Below are 19,790 nucleotides of genomic sequence, written 5' to 3' on the forward strand. Positions count from 1 at the left end.
TACGTCAACCCCATAGTGCTTTCACTTTCCACTTTTTTCACTACTTCCACGCCCGTCCACCCACGAATCCTGGGGGGGCAGTCTGACAGTCCGAGGATACTCTCTCTCCAACCCACCTTCGAGTACATACATTACCCTATTCGCTTTCATCTCCTGAAACGTGTCCATTCAAATCTATGTTTGCGACTCCAACAGTTCTCCCGATTCTCTTCCGGATGTCGACACTGCTTTGTTTGATTCACTGCGACAGACGTCACTCATATGTAGCGCGTACAAAAGTGATCCACACACTCGCGCGTAAGCCCTATTAAACGAAATGTAAATTCCTTAATAAAACCGCTAAGCTGTTTCGGGCTCCATGTTTTAAGTCCAAAAAGAGGTTTTCATTTGATGTTTGAAAACCGCTTTAAGCTTTCCATTTACAGCATAAATATAATTTCGTCTTCCATCGAGTTCAATTTTTCTTTCTACTTTTCTCAAAAACTTTCTCTTCCAAAAAGAGAAAAAAAAAAGAAAGAGGAAAAGAACTTGCGTCGCTTCAGTAGTTATCTTAAAACAAGTAAGCTTTTGTCTTTATATATATACGATCTATATCTAATTCATCTTTTAACTGCTCGAAATCATATTTTCTTTCTATTTTGACTTTTTTCTAATTAGTTTTATTGTAAATTTGGCTTGAGTTTTATTTCGGGACATTGATCTGAGATTTTCTAGGGCTGAAATTGGGGGCGATCTAGGAGAATAGAAGCGATTAAAAACCCTAAGATTGAAAGGAAGGATAAATTATTATAAACAGAGGGGATATGGGAAGAGGGAAGTTAGTGATTCGAAGAATCGACAATTCAACGAGCAGGCAAGTAACTTTCTCTAAGAGAAGAAATGGATTGCTGAAGAAAGCGAGGGAGTTATCGATCCTTTGCGATGCTGAAGTTGGATTAATCATCTTTTCCAGCACCGGCAAGCTTTACGATTATGCCAGTACTAGGTCAGTTTCTCTTTCTTTCCTTTTTCATTTTTTTTGATGTGTTTTTATTTATTTTATTTAATAATAATTTTGTTATCCTTTTTTTTTCCAGTTATTACTAATAATTATTATAAAAGATTGGGTTTTATTCCTTTTTCTTAGCCCCTTCCTTTTTAAGGCTAACATGAAGTAGAGTTCACCACCTTTTTTTTTCCCTTCCATTGTCGTCAACATGCATGCAAACAGTAAGTTTGAAAATCAAGAAGTTTGAGATTACTAAAAGACATTGAAGATTTTGCATGGTTATTTCGATTCAAGATAAGTATGAATTCTATGAGTATATATATATATTTGAAGAAATAAAAAAATTTCTGACTAACATTGTTTTTAATTACGAAATTTACTTCCCCTTTCTCTTCTTTAGCAAAGCCAAAATACATGCTAACAATTTCAACTTCACACTACGAAAAAAAAAACAAATTAATTGAACTATATATAGTAATAATGTTTGTATACATCATCTAATTGTGGGGTTCTGTTTAACATTATGAATTATAATCCTTGTTCTGATGATCTGAGTTTGCTATTTTTACAATAGGTTGTCCTCTTTAATTGTTTTCATTCACTAACTGGAAATTTTGGTATGAACTATGAAGTATGAAACAAAGAATCTTAGGATATAGTTTACAGACTTGAATTTTTTTCAAAAAGAGGTCATAGTCAAAGAATAATGGAGTTACAAAATAATGATTGGATTCAGATCTCATACCCATTAGAAGTCACCTTTAAGGCTGATTGTTTGAATAGTTCTCATAGGCCCCATCATGAACACACTTGCTATTACTTTCAAAGGAATATGTATACGTATAGACTTAGCAAAAAAAAGCTATATATGTACACATACATATATGTGTGTGCATGGAGATGAGCAAACGAAGAAAATTAAGAATGGGGAAGTGTAATCTTGGCTAAATTACACCATTTTTCATTGGCTTAGAGAGATTGATGCATGCATGCATGCATATATATCTTGGTTAGAGTAGTTGGGAGAAAAATTATAGAAAGGGTATTTCTATATTATATTTAATTTGAAGGAGGTACATAGATTTGGATTGCATAAATTTTGCAGCATGATTATGGAAAATTCTTTTGAGCTAACTACTTGAAATTTATAAAAGATACTATAATTATGATATTTTATAATTAATGCATTTTTTATTAAACAATGATAATAAAATATTTTTAAATTTATGCTTATAAATGTTAGTTCATCATCTAAAATAAAATTTTTATTTTAAGCAAATAAGTCAATAAACCTTTAGATGGCATGAATTTTTTTTTGGTAGTTTACACATCGTTATTTTGGTCTTAGCTGGCTAATACACGTAGGTATGATGAGTTTCCACGTAATTTCAATTAAAAAAGCCAAAAAATACAAAATTTAAACCCTTAGAAGAAACCCATTTGTTTTTGCTCTTTTCTCCCCTTATAATTTCGGCACCCACACCTCTAAGCTAAAAGCTTTTTGAGATTGCCCAACTGATGTAGGCAAGGACTAGAATCTGAGAAGATCTAGGTTTGAAATTTTGGGGTTTCAAACTAATAATTACGATTTGATTCGGTAGTTTTTTTTTTAAATTTTGACTTTATTCGTAAAAAAATACCGTAATTTTCGATTTTTTTCACCACAATCACAATACATACTTTAGCTTTATTTATATATTTATAAGTGAATTAAATAATTAAATAATATCGTAATTATTCACAAGACTCTTAAAAAATTATTTGAAGTTAAAAGAAAACTAATACATAAATCATTCATATACCTAATGTTTTATTGTATTGTTTCTTTTAATTAGTTGCTTTCTTTAATTAGTTATAACTAAGTCATTGCAAAATGTCATATAAACAATATATATAATTGACAACTTGTGAATGATTGTTTTTTTATAAATGAAAAACATAATAACAAATTAAGCCCCTTAATGTTTATATTTTTTGTCAATTTGACTTTTTTTAAATTAAATTTGGCCTCTAACCTTTTAAGAAGTATCGAATTTGACCATTAACATTTTAAAAAGTATTAATTGTTATTTTTTAACAGAAATACTGAGTAAAACGGTCACTTTTTAAACATGATAGCTTGTAAGGTAAGCCACATATACTTAATGCTAATTTGTATTAACTTCTTATATTTTTCAAATTTATTTTTATTATTATTTGAATATTTTTAATAATTTTTAAATTATTTGTTAATGTGACATATTAAACAAATAGTGTCATGTTAGCATAAAGCACACGTGGACTCCATGCGAGTTGCCACCAACATCATTAAAAAATTAATGTTTTGATCATCATTTCTTCTAAAAAGTATTTTGACTCTTTTTAAAAGATTAATAGTCAAATTTAGTTAAAAAAAGATCTAATTGATGAAAGATGTAAACGTTGAAAGCTAAATTTATAATTATGCCTAAATAAAATATTATAAAGTTCCATAAACTATTTTTCTAAAATTAGAATTATGATTATGCTTATAATTATAATTATCATATTTAAAGAATCATCCACTTAAACTAATATAAAATTAAACTTTCATAACTTTTTTTTATGAAAGACTTCCATAACTTTAATTTTTTGTATGAGTATATTTAGCTTTTTTAAATGACATAATAATAATTGAATTTAGCTTTTTTAAATGACATAATAATAATTGAGATAAATGAATTAGTCTATATATATATATTAAAATGGTCCATCTATAATTCTATTATGATCATTTCTTTAAACATGTTTTTTTTTTCATTTGGTTTGATTTAGATATAATAGGTCCCATGTGGAAAAACCAAAACTAAACTGAATTGTGAGGTTTGAGTGAGAACATCAATTTAAAATTGAACTAAATTAAATGCATCGGTTCAAGTCGATTTTTCGATTTTCCCAGTTTCTTTTGCTCAGCCCTGCAACACACAATATTAGCATTGCCACTTTCCAAGATAAGTTTGTGTGATATTCTCCATCCCCATAAAAGAGTCGTCAACACTAAACTTCTGAAAATCTAGCTCCGAAAAGGACTAGGCCCTTCACAAACTTTGAATTTGCAACTTATTTAAAGGAACAAACTTTTCCAAGAGAACCACCTTATTAGTACCAAGAACATTGGCACTTAGCCACCACCAAGCTAATCTTAGCTTAGCAAGCTTAACAAGTTACTCCCAATCCAACAATTTACCATTAAACAACATATCATTCTTAAACAACCAAATTGACTCGGAGATGGCAAAAAAAGTCCTTCTCAAAACTTTAGCACCCGGTTGGGAGGCAAACCATGTCGCCAAACAATGAAAAAGAAACATTCAGATTGTTAGGCAATACCAAATTCCAAAGTGAACAAAAAAAATTGCTAGTCTCCAAGCCTTATCACATGTGAAGAATAAGTGTTTAACTAATTCTAAATCATTGAAACAAAAACATGTAGTAGAAGAAACGTAGATAATACCTCTTTTAGGGTGTGTTTGGTTGGGTGAAAAAATAGAAGGATAAGAGGAGAGAGCTGAAAAGTGGAAAGAAAATAGGATAGAGATTCTTGGGTAATACCAAATTCCAAAGTGAACAAAAAATTTGCTAGTCTCCAAGCCCTATCACATGTGAAGAATAAGTATTGAATTGATTCTAAATCATTGTAACAAAAACATGAGCAAAAGAAGCGGAGATAATGCCTCTCTTAGGATGTGCTTGATTGTTTGAAAAAGTAGAGGGATGGGAGGAGAGAGCGGAAAAGTGGAAAGAGAATAAAATTTGAGTGTGTTTGGCTGGGAAAAACAAGAGAGGAAATAAGATAGGATAGAGATGATTATTTTTCATCCTAATGCATAAAAAAAATAAATATTTCCAAATTGGAATGAGGAGAGAGAAAAAAATGAAAAAAATAAATCTAGCAATGAATGAAAAGAAAATTATTTTTTCTTTTAATTTTTTCACCTTTCCTACCAAGCATACCCATGGAAAGAAAAATTATATTTTTCATCTTTATATTTTTCCACCCTTTCAATTTATCAAATTATCAAATCAAATTTCTTCTCACTCTACCAAGTACGCTCTTAGAGAGTTCAAATTTCATTGGGACAACCCAACTATTGGCAAAATTTTTAGGGTAATCCAATGAAAGTTCGAGGTAATTCATAAGTAAGACGCCCACTGAATATCCGATAGAAGTAGCCGACTTCTTAATAACCAGGAGAACCAAGTTGATGCCAAAATCCTAGTCTTTTGCATAGCGATTTTAAGCTTATATATTTGAAAACATTTTAAGACCCTTTTCTTATTTTGTAGCTTAGTTTCACTATCTTCACAAAAGATCATAGAATCGTCTGCACCATTCAGTGCTTTTAAACTAAGGTTTGAGTGTGTTAGTGGTTTTGATTGGTGTAGTGCTTTCTATTCATTTTTATTGCTTGGGTGTTTGACGACTTGATTTTTTTTTAGCAATTCACTACAGTGAATCCTCTTTATAACAAATTAATTTATTTGTCAAACTTTTAGATGTCACAGAAAAGTTTGTTATACACCTATAACATATATGAGGCACCTATAATAACATTTGATATTCAAATTATATTTGAATTTATTTAAAATGTTCAAATTAAATAAAATTATAATATATTAATAATATTATTTACTAGTGAGATATAGATCGTATCTTGAATAAAATTTACAAATGTAAGCTCATTTATTAAAATTTATTTTCATGTAATAAAATATGGTTAGTATATTTTTATATAGAATTCAAACATTTTATTGAAATTATATCTTAACTAAAATTTATTGTTTTTATTTTACTTACGAATAAAACTAATTTCACTCAAATTTGAGACAGCAGGATGTTATAAAGAACTAATATAATAAATAGTATATTTCATATTTTATGACTAGATGAAAAATTGTTATAAAGGATAAAACTAAAATATAAAAAATAGATTCTACAATAAACTTGGCTGTTATAATTAAATGTTGTTATAGAGAGTAATTATTATAGAGAGGGTTAATTGTCTTTTACTTTATTCTTCCATTTTTACGATTTAGTTTTTGTTTTTCTAAATTATATTTTATTAATTTTCCATGTGTACCGACGGGCTCACCAACATATCTCACATTAAATATAATAAAAAAATTACTTAATTAATTAACGAAAATAACAGTTTCATGAAATTTTAAACTAAAATTAAACCATTCAAAAAGTAGAGAACAAGTTTTGAGAAAATAATGGTAGGTAGAGTTTTCACAAAATGTATAATGGGCTCTATAATGATTTAATTTTGAAATTTTGAATTTTATAAAAAGATGGTTGTTACACATTTATATCAAATTTTGAAATATGTATAAAAATATTTGAGATTTAGATTATATTTACAATTTTTTAAAATTTTAAATTAAAAAACTATAATATATTATTAATATTATTAAAAAATGTAATTTTATTTATTAAAAATTATTTTAATTTTCATAAAATATGATTAATATTATCTTATATAAAATTCAGACTGTTTATTAAAATAATATCTTAACTAAAAATTATTGTTTTTATTTTCTTTAGCAATATAATTAATTTTACTAAAATTTAATATATGAGGCTAAGGAGAAATAATTTGGTGAAGAGTGTACTTCATACTTTATAATTGTTGTTGATATAAATAAAAATTTGATATAAAGGTTAAAATAAAATACAAAAAAATCGATTATGCAAAACTTGGTTGTTATAGAAGATAACCATTATAAGAGGTAATTGTAAAACTAAAATTATGCAATTTGTAATCCACAAAATATTAACCTTTGGATGTAAAATTTAAAAAAAAAAACTAGATTATGGCATACTAAGATATGGGCATAAAAATTATGAAAAAATTAATATAAAAAATGACATTTTTGTTAAAGTGGCGAAATTTAAATTTAAAAATTATGGTATGATTAAAAATATATTAAAAAAACAAAAACACCATTATAGTAATCTATACTATATAATGCTCTTATTTGAGTTTAATGTTACTCAACATAATGACATAACCCAATTAAAAATTTATTTAAAAATTTAAATTTTCAATTAAATACAATGTATTTTTTAGAAATGATTTTTATAATTTAACTTTTTAGAAAAATAAAACTACACTCCTTATAAAGTACATTTTCCATTAATCTTTTTCTGCTTTTCTTTAATTTTAATTATATATTTTTACAAATATATAAGTTATTAATTATTGTTGAACTAACATTTATTATTTTGTAGAAAAAAAGAAATGGGTTTTTAATTATCTCTCAATTAATATGGTGACTAGACTCCTAATACCAACTCCATTAATTACTTAGATATAATGTAGACATCATATATTTATACAAATTTTAAGCTAGATTTTGAATCTTTAAAATAATATTATTCTTCTAGACTTAACCTGGATGCGAAGAATGAGTAGTAATTTAGATATTTCTTTTTTATTCTTCAGAGAGGCAAATATTGAAATTATACATTAATTTTAATTTGATATGTAATTTAATATAAGAAAATTGATTTTGTGTAATTATACACATGAAACTTTGAATGAGATTCAAATATATACAAAAAAGTTTAATTTTAATTCAATTATATACATTTAAAGAAATAAATATATAATTTTATTTTTATATTGAATAAATGTAGTTATTTGTGTATGTAATATATAAAAATATTTTGACATAATGATAAATTTAACCCTCAACATTTATATCTTTGTCAATTTAGCAATTATTCTTTCTTTTTTTACTTAAATAATGATAAATCATTTGTGTGCAATATATAAAAATAGCTTTTCTTTAATGAAAATATTGACAAAAATATTAATTTTGCAACGCTATTGGTGTGGTAACCCGCATGACATTCCATGTGCAATTCATGCTAACATGGCATTATTTTTTATGCCACATCAATAAATAATTTAAAAGTTATAAAAATAAAAAAATATAACTCAAAGAATAGATAAAAAAAGTTCATATTTAAAAAAAAATACTTGACGTACACGTGAACTGTCATGCAAACTTCCACGTTTAAAAGTTTAACATTTTAGTAAGTATTTCTGTTAAAAATAATTTTAATTCTTTTTCAAAAAATTGATGGTCAAATTTGACTTTTTTAAAGGTTGAGAGCCAAATTAAGGTAGAAAAATTGGGGGGCCAAATTAGTAAAAGATGTAAATATTAAAGGCTAATTTTAATATCAATGCTATAATGAAAATTTTGTTAATAGTTTGAGAGAGCTGAATCAAATCAAAATTTTATATATAAAATTACGCATTAAATTAAAGTTCATATATAAAATTACAATTAAACCAATATTCATGTATATTTTTTAGATCTATCTCTTTCTCAAATGAAATATTATTTCAACAAAATGTTATTTCTAGGATGGGAGTATTTTCTTTCTTTATACTATCCTCTTTTACAAGTTTTACATATTTTCTATGATGGTTGGAAACAGATTAGGTTAACTAATCAAACTAATTAGATTAGAAATTGATTGTCATAACAATTTGAGAGCAAACCGCTCAAAATGAATTGAACTGGTGATTGATTTATTTTTTCATATATTATTTTAATTTTTATAAATTTTTAATATTTTATTTAATTAAAACTTAATTGCCAGTCTAACTATTTCAATCATTAGTCCAATTTTACAAACTTTGATTTTTTTTTAAATGTCCGTTTCCTTTTGTAATTTAAAAAAAAACTTATTTCAGAATACATTAAAAATAATTATCTACTTTTCTACTTTTAAAAAATAAATTATGAAAAGATAAACTTCTACTTTAATTTTCTTTTCATCTTTAAATTCTAATTGATAATACAAGTTTGAAAAGTACAATAAAGAACAAGAGTTCAAACATAAGAAAATAGATTACTTAGTGTTTCAAACTCATGCCTACCCTTGACATATTTAACTTAATATGTACATTCCCATCTTTTCCACCATATCCCTTGCAGAGCTCTCCTATATTATGCATTTATTCTTAAAAACAATTTTGTAATGCCATCAATTTGAAATATGATATGTTGGTTTTAATACCATTTTCAATTATTATTCAATGACTTTCTTTAACTTTATTTGTTATATTTTTTAACATATTGTATAAGCATTCATATCTTTGTTGACACGGTTGCAAAATATAAATTGTATTAGTAATCACCCAATTATATATATATATATTTATCACCTAACTGTGAAAAACATCTTAAATCTTTAAGTATATTTGTTTTTACATTAATAAGTTAGATACAATTGAATATTAAAATGATTTTTTTAAAATTTTTTATAATTAAGCGATCATTAACGTAGTTTGCCCATTTATTTATAAAATTTTGCAAAATTAATGCAAATTCACCGAGCATACCAATGAGAGTAATTCCTAACTAATTTTAAGCTTTTAGATTAAGTTCATTTTTTTTTCTTTTATATTAACTTTATCCGATTAGAAATGTTGACACTAAAAAATGTTACATATATTTCTCCTTTGTAAAATTGATGCAAATTCTGATTTTGCCATTTTCCTTTTTTGTTATTAACGTTAGCAGCATGAGATCTGTTATAGAACGGTACAACAGGACCAAAGAAGAAAATCATCACCAAATGAATCCTGCTTCAGAAGTCAAGGTAAATTGTCTATTTAACAGCTTCAATATTCTCCCCTAATTATCCTGTTTCACAATTGTTTGCAAATAGTCTTATATACTGTTCACAAATTCAACATCATTATTTTCCTTTTTGATACGTTGTTTTTTTTTTCCCTAAAGCATCAATTATGTAACAAAAGCATATATTTAATGTTTTATTATAAATGATAAATCCATATGTTAATTAATAGGTACGCAAACATAAAATTTAAAAGTTCATTAGAAATAAATAAAGATAAAAGACTAGGATAGAAGACAAACATGGTTGCTGAAGGTATAAGCATCATCAATCCAGGCAAACATAGAATAATTTTTTTTCCCCAAAATAACAATTGACCAAATGGTAAATCACTGTCTTGATAATAAGTTCAATAAATGTAAGTATCCCAGAAAGATGATGTTTTTATATCATGACTTGATATAAATAGTAAATCAATGCCTTGATATGCGGCACACGTCGATCTTTTATATCACTATTTCCTCCTTCAACGGCATTGTTCTCAATCTAGGTGAGGTCCCAAACTTTCTTAGTAAGGAATAAATAACATGATAGAAAACTACAAAGATAGGGCATAATTTGGATGAACCACAAAGCAAAAAACAGAAACTGTGCTCTTATCATGTTTACTATCTTCAACTTTGTTTTGAAATGAGGACCATTATCAAAAAGAAGGATGAGCAGAAAAAGGACCTGACTTTGCTTTGTTCATCTTCAAGTGAGGCTGAAGAGAAGGAAAGGACCATACAATCGAAAGTTGTGCAAACAAACAATGGGAAATTGCATCCTGGTTCCACTTTTCATATAGTAAAGGATCTCCGTCAGTAATCAGCTTCACAGCTTCCACAAAAGACATAGAGGTAGCTGCTGCACCGCAAAGAATAAGAAATCCCTACCTCTAGAGCATAAGAATCTGCTAGCAACAAGGCAGGGCCTAGGGCTAATGCTATGTAAGTAGCATGCCATTCAACATACATAAATCTTCCAAAATAAAATTTTCTTTTATTTAGCCAAACAAGCGTATAGATTATAGAGTAATGCAACTTAAGCTTCCTAATAGAGGGTGTTGAAAAATCATTAACATATCTATTTCTAAAAAATAGTAAAGCTAGATATACATCTATGCGCTGGATATTGGTTGAAGCAGTGTCAACATATTAGAATAGAACAGATCTTTTAGAAGAATCACAGAGATCTTTTAAGGGTACTTAAGTCATGTTAAGCTCAAGCTTACCAAGTTTATAGCAAGACGTATTACATTAATGGTTCACTGGGCTCCTGTTACTCCTTGTGGAGCATAAAGGATTCCTTCCAACAGATGAATCAATGGAAAGGAGCAGTGTATCCAAGCCAGTCATAATGCTCAGGGATGCCACAAAAACATCTCAAACAAGCTTCTAGCACTTCTATATCGTGATAAATGAAAACCATCATGGTATGTCCCTTTCAGCACAAAACATCATAGTATTCCTTGTAAGTCAAAGGTAACTTCGGAGATTTTAGAAACCATATGAACAAAAGCTTTATATGGTTAAACCCTGGAAGCACACTCTTAAAGCCTCTACGATAGTATCGGGCCTACTCATTGAAATGTCATCAATGATTTTGCCAATGGTAGACATTCAGCCTTAAATCTCCCAGACAGCTGTTGCACACATACAGAGTCGAAAGGTAAAAATTACATCAACCACCAACTCGATGCTTCAAGCATTTGGACGGTTGACAGAAAATGAGCATTCTTAACAAACTACTGAAGTGACATTACAATTCAAACATCATAACCTCTACTGTCCAGAGCCACTTATAACTGGTTTTCTTTCCACTGCATCTGCAGGTTTGGGTTCGATAAGACTCCAACACTATTACTTCTACCCAACAACTGTGTTTCCTAACTGTAAGATGCCACCCTCTGTTCAAACTGTAGAGCAATAATCCTATCATACATTGAGCAACATCCACCATTTGCTACCTCAAGTAGGTTAGTACACGCTTCCAATAGACAGTAGTTATTTTTACTAGTTCAGCATTACTAGATCAAGTATATCATTTCCAGCCTAAAGTCGAATTTGTGAAGGCATGAACAACTTCACAACAGGACATTCGATTTTCAGATCAATGTCTACACACAGAATTGTATTTGTATGCACTTAGTACATCAGTGGTTGTTTTTCTGAAATAGAACAGCATCATTTTTCATGAGACATGCCTGAATTTCAGGGGCCTCCAAGATTTAGGTATATTGGAAGTCTATACACTAAACACGCAAATATTAATGTTCTTTATAAATTTCTAGCTGAAGGGTAGGTTCCCTCAATGTTCATGAAAAAAATAGTATTCACCAGCACACTTTTATTTCTTTTTGCCCATAAGCACACACAGAGTTGATTAGGAAAATTAGCCGCAACATCTAGGGTTGATTTCTGACCCATGTACTTCTGTGTGGTGAATTAATGTTTTACTCTCAAGCCTAAAAAGTTGCATGTCAATATTCACAGTCAGGTACAAAATCAAATAGACAACTTACAGACAAATGAGAGGGAGAAAGGCATCGATATGCAAATCACAAAAGATGCCAATCCAGCACATATGCCTAAAGTTGCATGAAAACTCTGGAAATTAGACATAATGCATTGCAATATAAATAGACACAGATCATATCTACTTATCTACAAATATCATGAAAGAAACATATGTTCTGCTCAGAATGCACCAAGGTTGACCACACTCTTAAGCATAAAAAACTGGAAGGAGTGACTTTAACAACTTGTAAGGACAGATAACTTTCTGACCCTTCGAGAAATAAATTCCCCCCCCCCCCAAAAGAACATTTGAAGATGTCTCCAATAAGCTATCCATATCAATTTCATGTTCTTAGTCCCCTTTGGTCCATTGCTCTCCCTGTGATGTAAGCATCATGAAAGTAAAAACCTATATTATTTTTCAAGAGCCACTCTATAAGCTAGTACATGCTAACAACCTTTTTGACCATTTTTTATTATCAACAGATAAATGGAATGCAATTACCAATAATTACAACAAATCCCCGCCAGCCATGCAAAAGAAAGGGCCCTTACCTTCTAAAGAAACAATGCTATGAAAGACTTGAATGGAAAACCAACAATATCCCTTTCTTTAGGGGCTCATTGCATGGACCTTAGCAATTGGGGCAAAGCCATTGTCTAATCCCAACATCAAATATAGAGTATCAAGTTCTTTACAATGTAATAATGTTATCAAGGTTGTGCCTCTGTGTAGTGCCTTAATGCCAGACAATAAGAGTGTTTTGGACTCCTTTGGGTGAGGTGCATTTGACGAAGTGTGCTCCTGGTACATCTAGGCAAGCTTTTTCGTAAAACAATAGGCGTAAAAAAGGGCCCACCTGATTAAAATTCTCTTTTAATTTATTTTGTTTGTAACAGTTTTTGATTACCTTTGCCTTTATAATATGTGTCAAAAATAGCAAAGTATGTACTAGGATCCCAAATAAGAAAATATGGGATTTCATTATGGGGCTTATATAAACGTAAGCTCTCCAGACTAAACAACTTGCTTTTCAAGTCTGATTATCCAAAGGTTCATATCAACTGGTATCAAAATCAGCAATAACAAGGGTGGTGACGTGACAATGTTATCAAGGACGAAACTCTTAAGCACTAAATCCCTTATATTGTCTCAGGCGCAAGCCACAAAAATCTCGCTAGCCCAAGTTAAGTAGTGTGCAATAGGCATATATGTGAGTTTTTGTGTATAAGTAAAGCTTAAGACATATACCAAACTCTAAAGTGTGGTTTCATCTATCTACAAAACATGCAATTTTTTTATTGATCAATTTTTGGTCCGTACCAATATTTGAATACTCAAATATTGAAAAATATGGAGTTAGATACTATTCATTTCTTGTTAGTAAAGATATAACTAATTAAAAAAGTGAGAAACAAAAGAAATTAGAGAGAACCTCAACCAAGCGAGTTTTTATGCCTATCTTATCACCTTACAAGAAACGTGCCTAAGTGCACAAGGCAATTGAGCCTCACTCGAAAAGGCTTGATGTCGGCATTGTAGCGCGGGCATCCAAATTGGTGAGCACGATTACCAATATGTGCCCATATGCAAGTCACTAGACTAGGATGCCACACAAAAAGAAGTATGGGATTCCCTCTTGCATTTTATATGGACCTAGGTCTCCAAACTCAACAGTTAGCTTTTGAGGTATGGTTCTCCAAAGGTCCATATGACTTTACTAGTAAGAAAGGAGATAGGTAGGTACCATCAACAAAAATTGAATCATAAGGAATGCATCACATTTGGCCCAACAAAGGAAAAGTTTGCATGTTTTGTCGATAAACTAAACCGCTCTAAAGTTATAATCGTAATAATACAACACAAAAACAAGTGTAAATATTGTGCCTTCATATAGCCAAGCACTTTTATGATACCTTAGGCAAATATAAGGATTTATTATTTTGAGTTCACCATACAACCATGAAAATATTATATTCTAACAAGCTTAATCTTAAGGACATGACTTGTAAAATACCAACTCTATTTGAAAGCAAATTTTTAGTAATAAACCACCATACATTGACAATATCCAAAAAATATAACTCATCCCAATATCAATAGTTACATTTAAAAGAAAACTCTACTAGCACTACAACAAAAATATGCACTCCATCTAATTGCAAGCTAGAGAACCAAGTAGTTTGAGGATACCATAAATTGCTTCTTCAGCACACCATTTGGTAAGAAGATTAAAGAGGAGAAAGGAATAGAAAGGATCTAAGCTCTAATGGTTAAGCTACAAAATAGCATGTATGATTATTAAATGGTGATATCCAACTTTAAAATATTAATTGACTTTTAAGTTATATGCTTAATATGATATTAGAACTCAAGTTTTATTATGTTATCCTTTCTAGCTAACACCATGGGCGATAGATGACCTCTGATGAGGTTTTCCATGTGCAAGCCCTAAGAGCTACATGTGAAAAGGAACATTAAGTGATATTATCCCAAATCCATTAAGTATAAAGTTACATTTTATATCAAATTTAGGTCCTTTCCACCTATCACTAATTGGTTTTGGGTTCAAAAAGCTTTTTCTTCAGGAGGAGGAAAAAAAACGGTAGAAAGGTGGAATGAAATGATTAAGGTGGAAAATGAGAGCATTTGAGTCTTTTCATTCTCTCAAAATCCAATCCAAGCAAAAGTGGGAAGAAACCACTAATTCAATTAGATAATAATATTCAAAATTTTTCAAAAAGAATCTCCCATACGACAAATCCTTCCATTATCATCTCTTCTATTCCTCTTTCTCCCTTCCATAAAATCTTCCCACGAAACACAAAGTTAGATAGACATTGGTTTTGTTAAGCATCCTTGAGTAAAACAAATTGGTGATAATTGAAGGGCATGCGCCTTTAATAAACATCATTGGGTTCCCAAGCCTAATAGATGTGTGGGGGTAACACCACATAAGACTCCCTCTCACATTAGCTCAACAAAGCCTACACTGAGCATCATGATGGTCATTAACATCACATTGGGTAGAAAAGAGTAACACAACACAACCTGAGCTTTGATACCATGTTAAGCATTCAAATTGAAATGATAGGTTGAAGGACACAACTTCATATTAAGACAGCAATAAAGCAAGAAAGAAGAATCTAGCTAAAACTATAGAGAAAGCCTTTTAACACAATATGTAAAATATCAAATGCTAGATTAAGCTTGTAGATAGCTTCCATTTGAGCAATAAATCACTTTGATTCACTCCAATCACAAAATATGTGAATTCAACAAGGTGAGTTGAGGCAAAGTAACTAAAAGTGATTCATAAGTAGTTGACATTATATAGTCATTGAATAGTGACTAATCACCCAAGTTCGTTGACATGTACTTCAATTTTAGATCACTTGATATTAGTTTACTACAAAAGACTTCACATTCAAGAGTTTGACTCTTACTTAATAATTGCTTTTGTACTTTATAGTTTTGGCAAAGGGAGGTAGCAAGCTTGAGGCAGCAACTCCAGTACTTGCAAGAATACCACAGGTACTAAAGGCCACCATTTCATCACACTAAAGCTTTCTTTAAGAATCTTTAGACTTGTGAATTTGATGCAAGAAATTTGTAAATTCTATGTACCAAGAAAAAAATCATGCCTCAATTTTTTTTAAGTAACAAATGCATTAACTACATTGTTTCCAAAACTAAGTTTTGGAGAAAAACAATTCTGTTTGTCCATGTTAAAGGAAAAAGTACAAGGAAAAACAAGGATGGATCCACGATTTATGTTTAAAGGGGGCAAATTAATAGATATAACATTTCTACTTAAATATAATTCACTAAAAATGTTCTTTGTGGCTTTTTTTAGTTTGGAAGCCTAATGAAAATGTTTAATTGTCAATGCTAAATTATGTTTTTTCTACATGTATATAACCACACATTCAATCACTCTAGAATCTCCCTTCAAAATAAACATTTTTCCTCAAAACATTCTTTGGTTAATTTCTACATCAAATTATTTTGTAAATAAAGAAGAAAATGGTGCTCCAACCCCTTGTTTCTTTGGCAGTTCTTTCACAAAGTCAATTGTCTATGCTCTTTGCTTGATTGGTTCCTCCTTTATCTTTATTACCTGTTGCTTCATCATTTACTTTTGTTGTGTTTTATATTATTTCTTTGGATAGAAAACCAAATGAGGTAGAAGACAACTTTTTGACCCACCTTTTGTTGTTTTGTAAATTTTCAAAGCTTTAAAGAGTCTAATCTCATTAAACTCAAATTTCATTTAAAATTCCATCTCATAACCTACTATTTTTCAGTCATGTTTTATTGTAATAGTAAAGTTTATTATTTTCAATAGTTACAATGATGTGATAAGTATTTTAATATTTTTGTCAATTTTAATGGAGTAAGGTATGGAGTTAAAATATTTAAAGTACTTCTATAATATAAACAGAGTGATTAGGGTTTAGATTTCGGTTTACTTAAACATATTGTAAAGATATAATCATCTTTTAGCAATTGTAATTTGTTAAAAGTGTGAACTATCAAAATCTCATTGTTCATACTAGAATGTTGTAATGTCAACAAGCAATTTGACCTTTAAGACAATATTTTCATAAACAAATATATAAGTCACTATTTTTTACTTATACATGTCCTTTTTCTTCATGATTGTGCCCACCACACATACGTCTAAATCATCTTCTCTACTTATTTCAACAGAACTATCCTTGAACTTTAGTATGAACATGGATAATAATTTTCTTCATCAATTAATATAAGAAAAACACCAACTTAAGCAAAACCAAAACTCCTGAAACTATATCCAATTCTCATTGTCACTAGTGATCCGGGCATCCTATACTACAAATCTTACATATAATTTTATAAACAAACCAGTAAAACAAGGAAATTTCATGGACTAGAGAGCATAAAACAAAAAATCAACAACTCTTGTTATAGGGTTTCACAAAATGCTAGTATATATAGTATGATATGCACATGATATTGGAAATGGTAAAGATCACTTAAAATACTCTTCATAACAATGTACTATCAGGATACTGTTGATGGTTGATAAGAACCTTTAAAATATGATATAGCGGGATGTACATACCATGTGATAAGCAATAGCTTACATAGTTATGACGTGCTGCAGGCAATTGATGGGAGAAGAACTATCTGGTTTAAGCATCAATGATCTGCAGAACCTGGAAAACCAACTTGAAATGAGTTTGAAAGGTGTCCGCATGAAAAAGGTATGACAAACATTAGAATTGGATGAAACTTTCACCAAAAATATTCAAGATAAGAAGATAATATTTACGCAGTTGCTCCTCTACTATTCTCTGCTTACAGGACCAAATTCTAACAGATGAAGTTAAAGAGCTAAACAACAAGGTTTTAGATTAAGTTCTTCTGCATTTTTATTCAGGTTTTCATTGTTAGATATTTTCTTGCTGAGTAAAATTCAATTATTGAATTGCAGGGACACCTCATTCATCAGGAAAATCTACAACTGCATAAAAAGTTAGACCTCATGTACCAAGAAAACACTGAGCTTCAAAAGAAGGTATTGGCCTAGATAATTCGATATTGCTAAGAATATCTCACATTCACCTATGAATTATGCTTCCTCTATAACTCATTTCCTTGGTTCGCATGAAAGTAATAGAACAAAATTCTGAAAAACTAATGCCAATATGCCGAAGGCCCATGAAATAATCTTAAATTCTAAGCAAATGAAGATTTTCTTCCTAACACTCCTAAACAACACAAATTTTTGGTCTCAGGCTTATGGTACAAGGCAAGCAAATGAAGCTAGCAGAAGCTCTCCCCCAAATTATACTTTCAACAATGGATATGATCTCCGAGCAGCTGTTCATCTCCAGTTAAGCCAGCCCCTACCTCAGAAGAATGATGCACCAGAAAAACCAATGAAGTTGGGGTAATTCTTCCATTCATTACAATTTTCAAAGCTACAGGAAACAAAGCCAAGTAAGAAAGCAAATTATTTCAATATCAATACTAAAACTAACTTCTTAAATTTCCAACAGATTACAACTGCATTAGCAAGCAGGACGGACAACCATGGATGGACATCACATCATTACCCTATCAACAACTTGCCTGCAGTTGAAATTTGAGGCTTCTACAAGTGAGCCTTGATATTCCAGCTATTAGATAAAGTATTTTCAGCATAAAAATAAAAATTTAAAAAATATATGAAATATATAATTAAACAATCTTTAGGTTTCTGTAACTAACAGGGACACGTTATCCGATGTAAATTTATGAAATAATTAGAATGCACTGTTTGTGTCTGATGTTACTCTCTGGTCAGCTGCCTCGTGAACTTTGTTCAACAGTATTGATTTACCAAGTGCAAATTGCAATTGTACTACTTGTGTTATCCAATAAAAAAATTCTCAGAGATTGATTTTACTTTCTTCTGATAGCTCCATCTCACTGATAAAAGAAAACTTGAGGCTGGAAAATGGAGAGGCAGGGAGGTTCAAATGAACTACATATTAAATATAAATAATTAGTAGGGCACCAACAACATAACAAGCGACTTAATTTCATAATTAGAAAGAACTTTGACAGTACACTGCATCACTAAAAGCATGCCTTAGTAACTGCTCTAGACAGGCCAAAAATTTCTAGGCACACTACCTTGATTATATAGCCACCTTTCCAGCAGAGTACTTCGTACAACTCATTACCTCTTCCTCAGTAATTGTATTGACCACAATGGAGAAAATCAACGACTTGAAATGAAATAATTATATGATGAATGTTGTGATTAAAGGTGATATAATTACATAGAATGCAAAAGATATTGTAGTCCACTGCAGGCATTCATGCATATATTTATGATAAAAGAAATAATCATACCACTTGATATAATTAAACTGCAAGAGTATAACTATAGGGAACCAGGGAGTCAGGGAACAAAGTTTTAACCATACAGCTAGGAGTATTTTAGCACTATAATTAATACCCAGCAGCCAGGTAAAGAACAGGTCTCACGCTCAGTGTAGAGACGAGCCTTTTCTAGTTGCACAAAAAAAAAAGTCAGAAGGCTCGTAACCTAGGAAACTTTCAATAATTTAAGGCAGAGCATTCGTCTCCTGAACACGATGCATCTTTGGAAAAACAAACATACAGTAGTTATAAGTGCCTGAAGTGGAATGTTGGCAGGCAAGAAGTCAGGTCCTTAGAGCATCAAGTAATATAAGCAATACTCATAATCTTGAACTGCAACCTGAATCATCTTTAATAATAAGTCATATGGATATATGGCAATGATAAACATGATATTTGAGCTCACATCGTGAGGAGAAATTTAAGCAATACTCATGTCTGTTGCTGCATTAAATGCATGAGGATAAGATCTGGCGGCATGTATATCAGTCACAGGAGAAACAAAAATTATTCCCAATGGTATGACAGTCACTTCATCAAAACACATTAAATTTCCTTATATTATACAGTGGTAATTACTGCCATCAACAGATGCTTACCTGTTCAACAACTTGCCATCTTCAATAGCATGCAAAGTGACCCTCTTTCAACAATTTCCAGAAAGCAAATATGAAAAGGGATTTAAAGTTACCATTCTAAGTA

General features: G+C 30.1%; 1 protein-coding gene across 5 annotated transcripts; it reads left to right on the forward strand.

Annotated features, from left to right (window-relative positions):
• Positions 1-331: 331 nt before the first annotated feature.
• On the forward strand, positions 332-18,969 carry LOC107908410 (MADS-box transcription factor 23-like). Of its 5 annotated transcripts, none has more exons than XM_041087868.1 (9): positions 371-559; positions 715-985; positions 9,551-9,632; positions 15,643-15,704; positions 17,320-17,419; positions 17,520-17,561; positions 17,650-17,733; positions 17,954-18,108; positions 18,218-18,969. In XM_041087868.1, the coding sequence occupies exons 2-9, from the start codon at positions 804-806 to the stop codon at positions 18,231-18,233; spliced, it is 723 nt and encodes a 240-aa protein (XP_040943802.1). In that variant the 5' UTR covers positions 371-559; positions 715-803; the 3' UTR covers positions 18,234-18,969. The 5 variants fall into 5 exon arrangements, 4 of the variants coding, with proteins under 4 accessions (XP_040943802.1, XP_040943804.1, XP_040943803.1 ...); XM_041087869.1 differs by having other exon boundaries at positions 374-559; positions 9,554-9,632; XR_005909969.1 differs by lacking the exon at positions 18,218-18,969 and having other exon boundaries at positions 332-559; positions 17,520-17,733; positions 17,954-18,018.
• The last annotated feature ends 821 nt before the right edge of the window (positions 18,970-19,790 follow it).

This window comes from Gossypium hirsutum, chromosome D02 (assembly GCF_007990345.1).
Source record: "Gossypium hirsutum isolate 1008001.06 chromosome D02, Gossypium_hirsutum_v2.1, whole genome shotgun sequence".
NCBI lineage: Eukaryota > Viridiplantae > Streptophyta > Magnoliopsida > Malvales > Malvaceae > Gossypium > Gossypium hirsutum.

What these genes read in the sequence shown, in the direction of transcription:
- LOC107908410 (XM_041087868.1), top strand. Translation starts at nt 804, where the DNA reads ATGGGAAGAGGGAAGTTAGTGATTCGAAGAATCGACAATTCAACGAGC. An exon ending in ATCCTGCTTCAGAAGTCAAG is followed by an intron (nt 9,633 to 15,642) that starts GTAAATTGTCTA and finishes TGTACTTTATAG; the next exon opens with TTTTGGCAAAGGGAGGTAGC. An exon ending in AAGGTGTCCGCATGAAAAAG is followed by an intron (nt 17,420 to 17,519) that starts GTATGACAAACA and finishes CTCTGCTTACAG; the next exon opens with GACCAAATTCTAACAGATGA.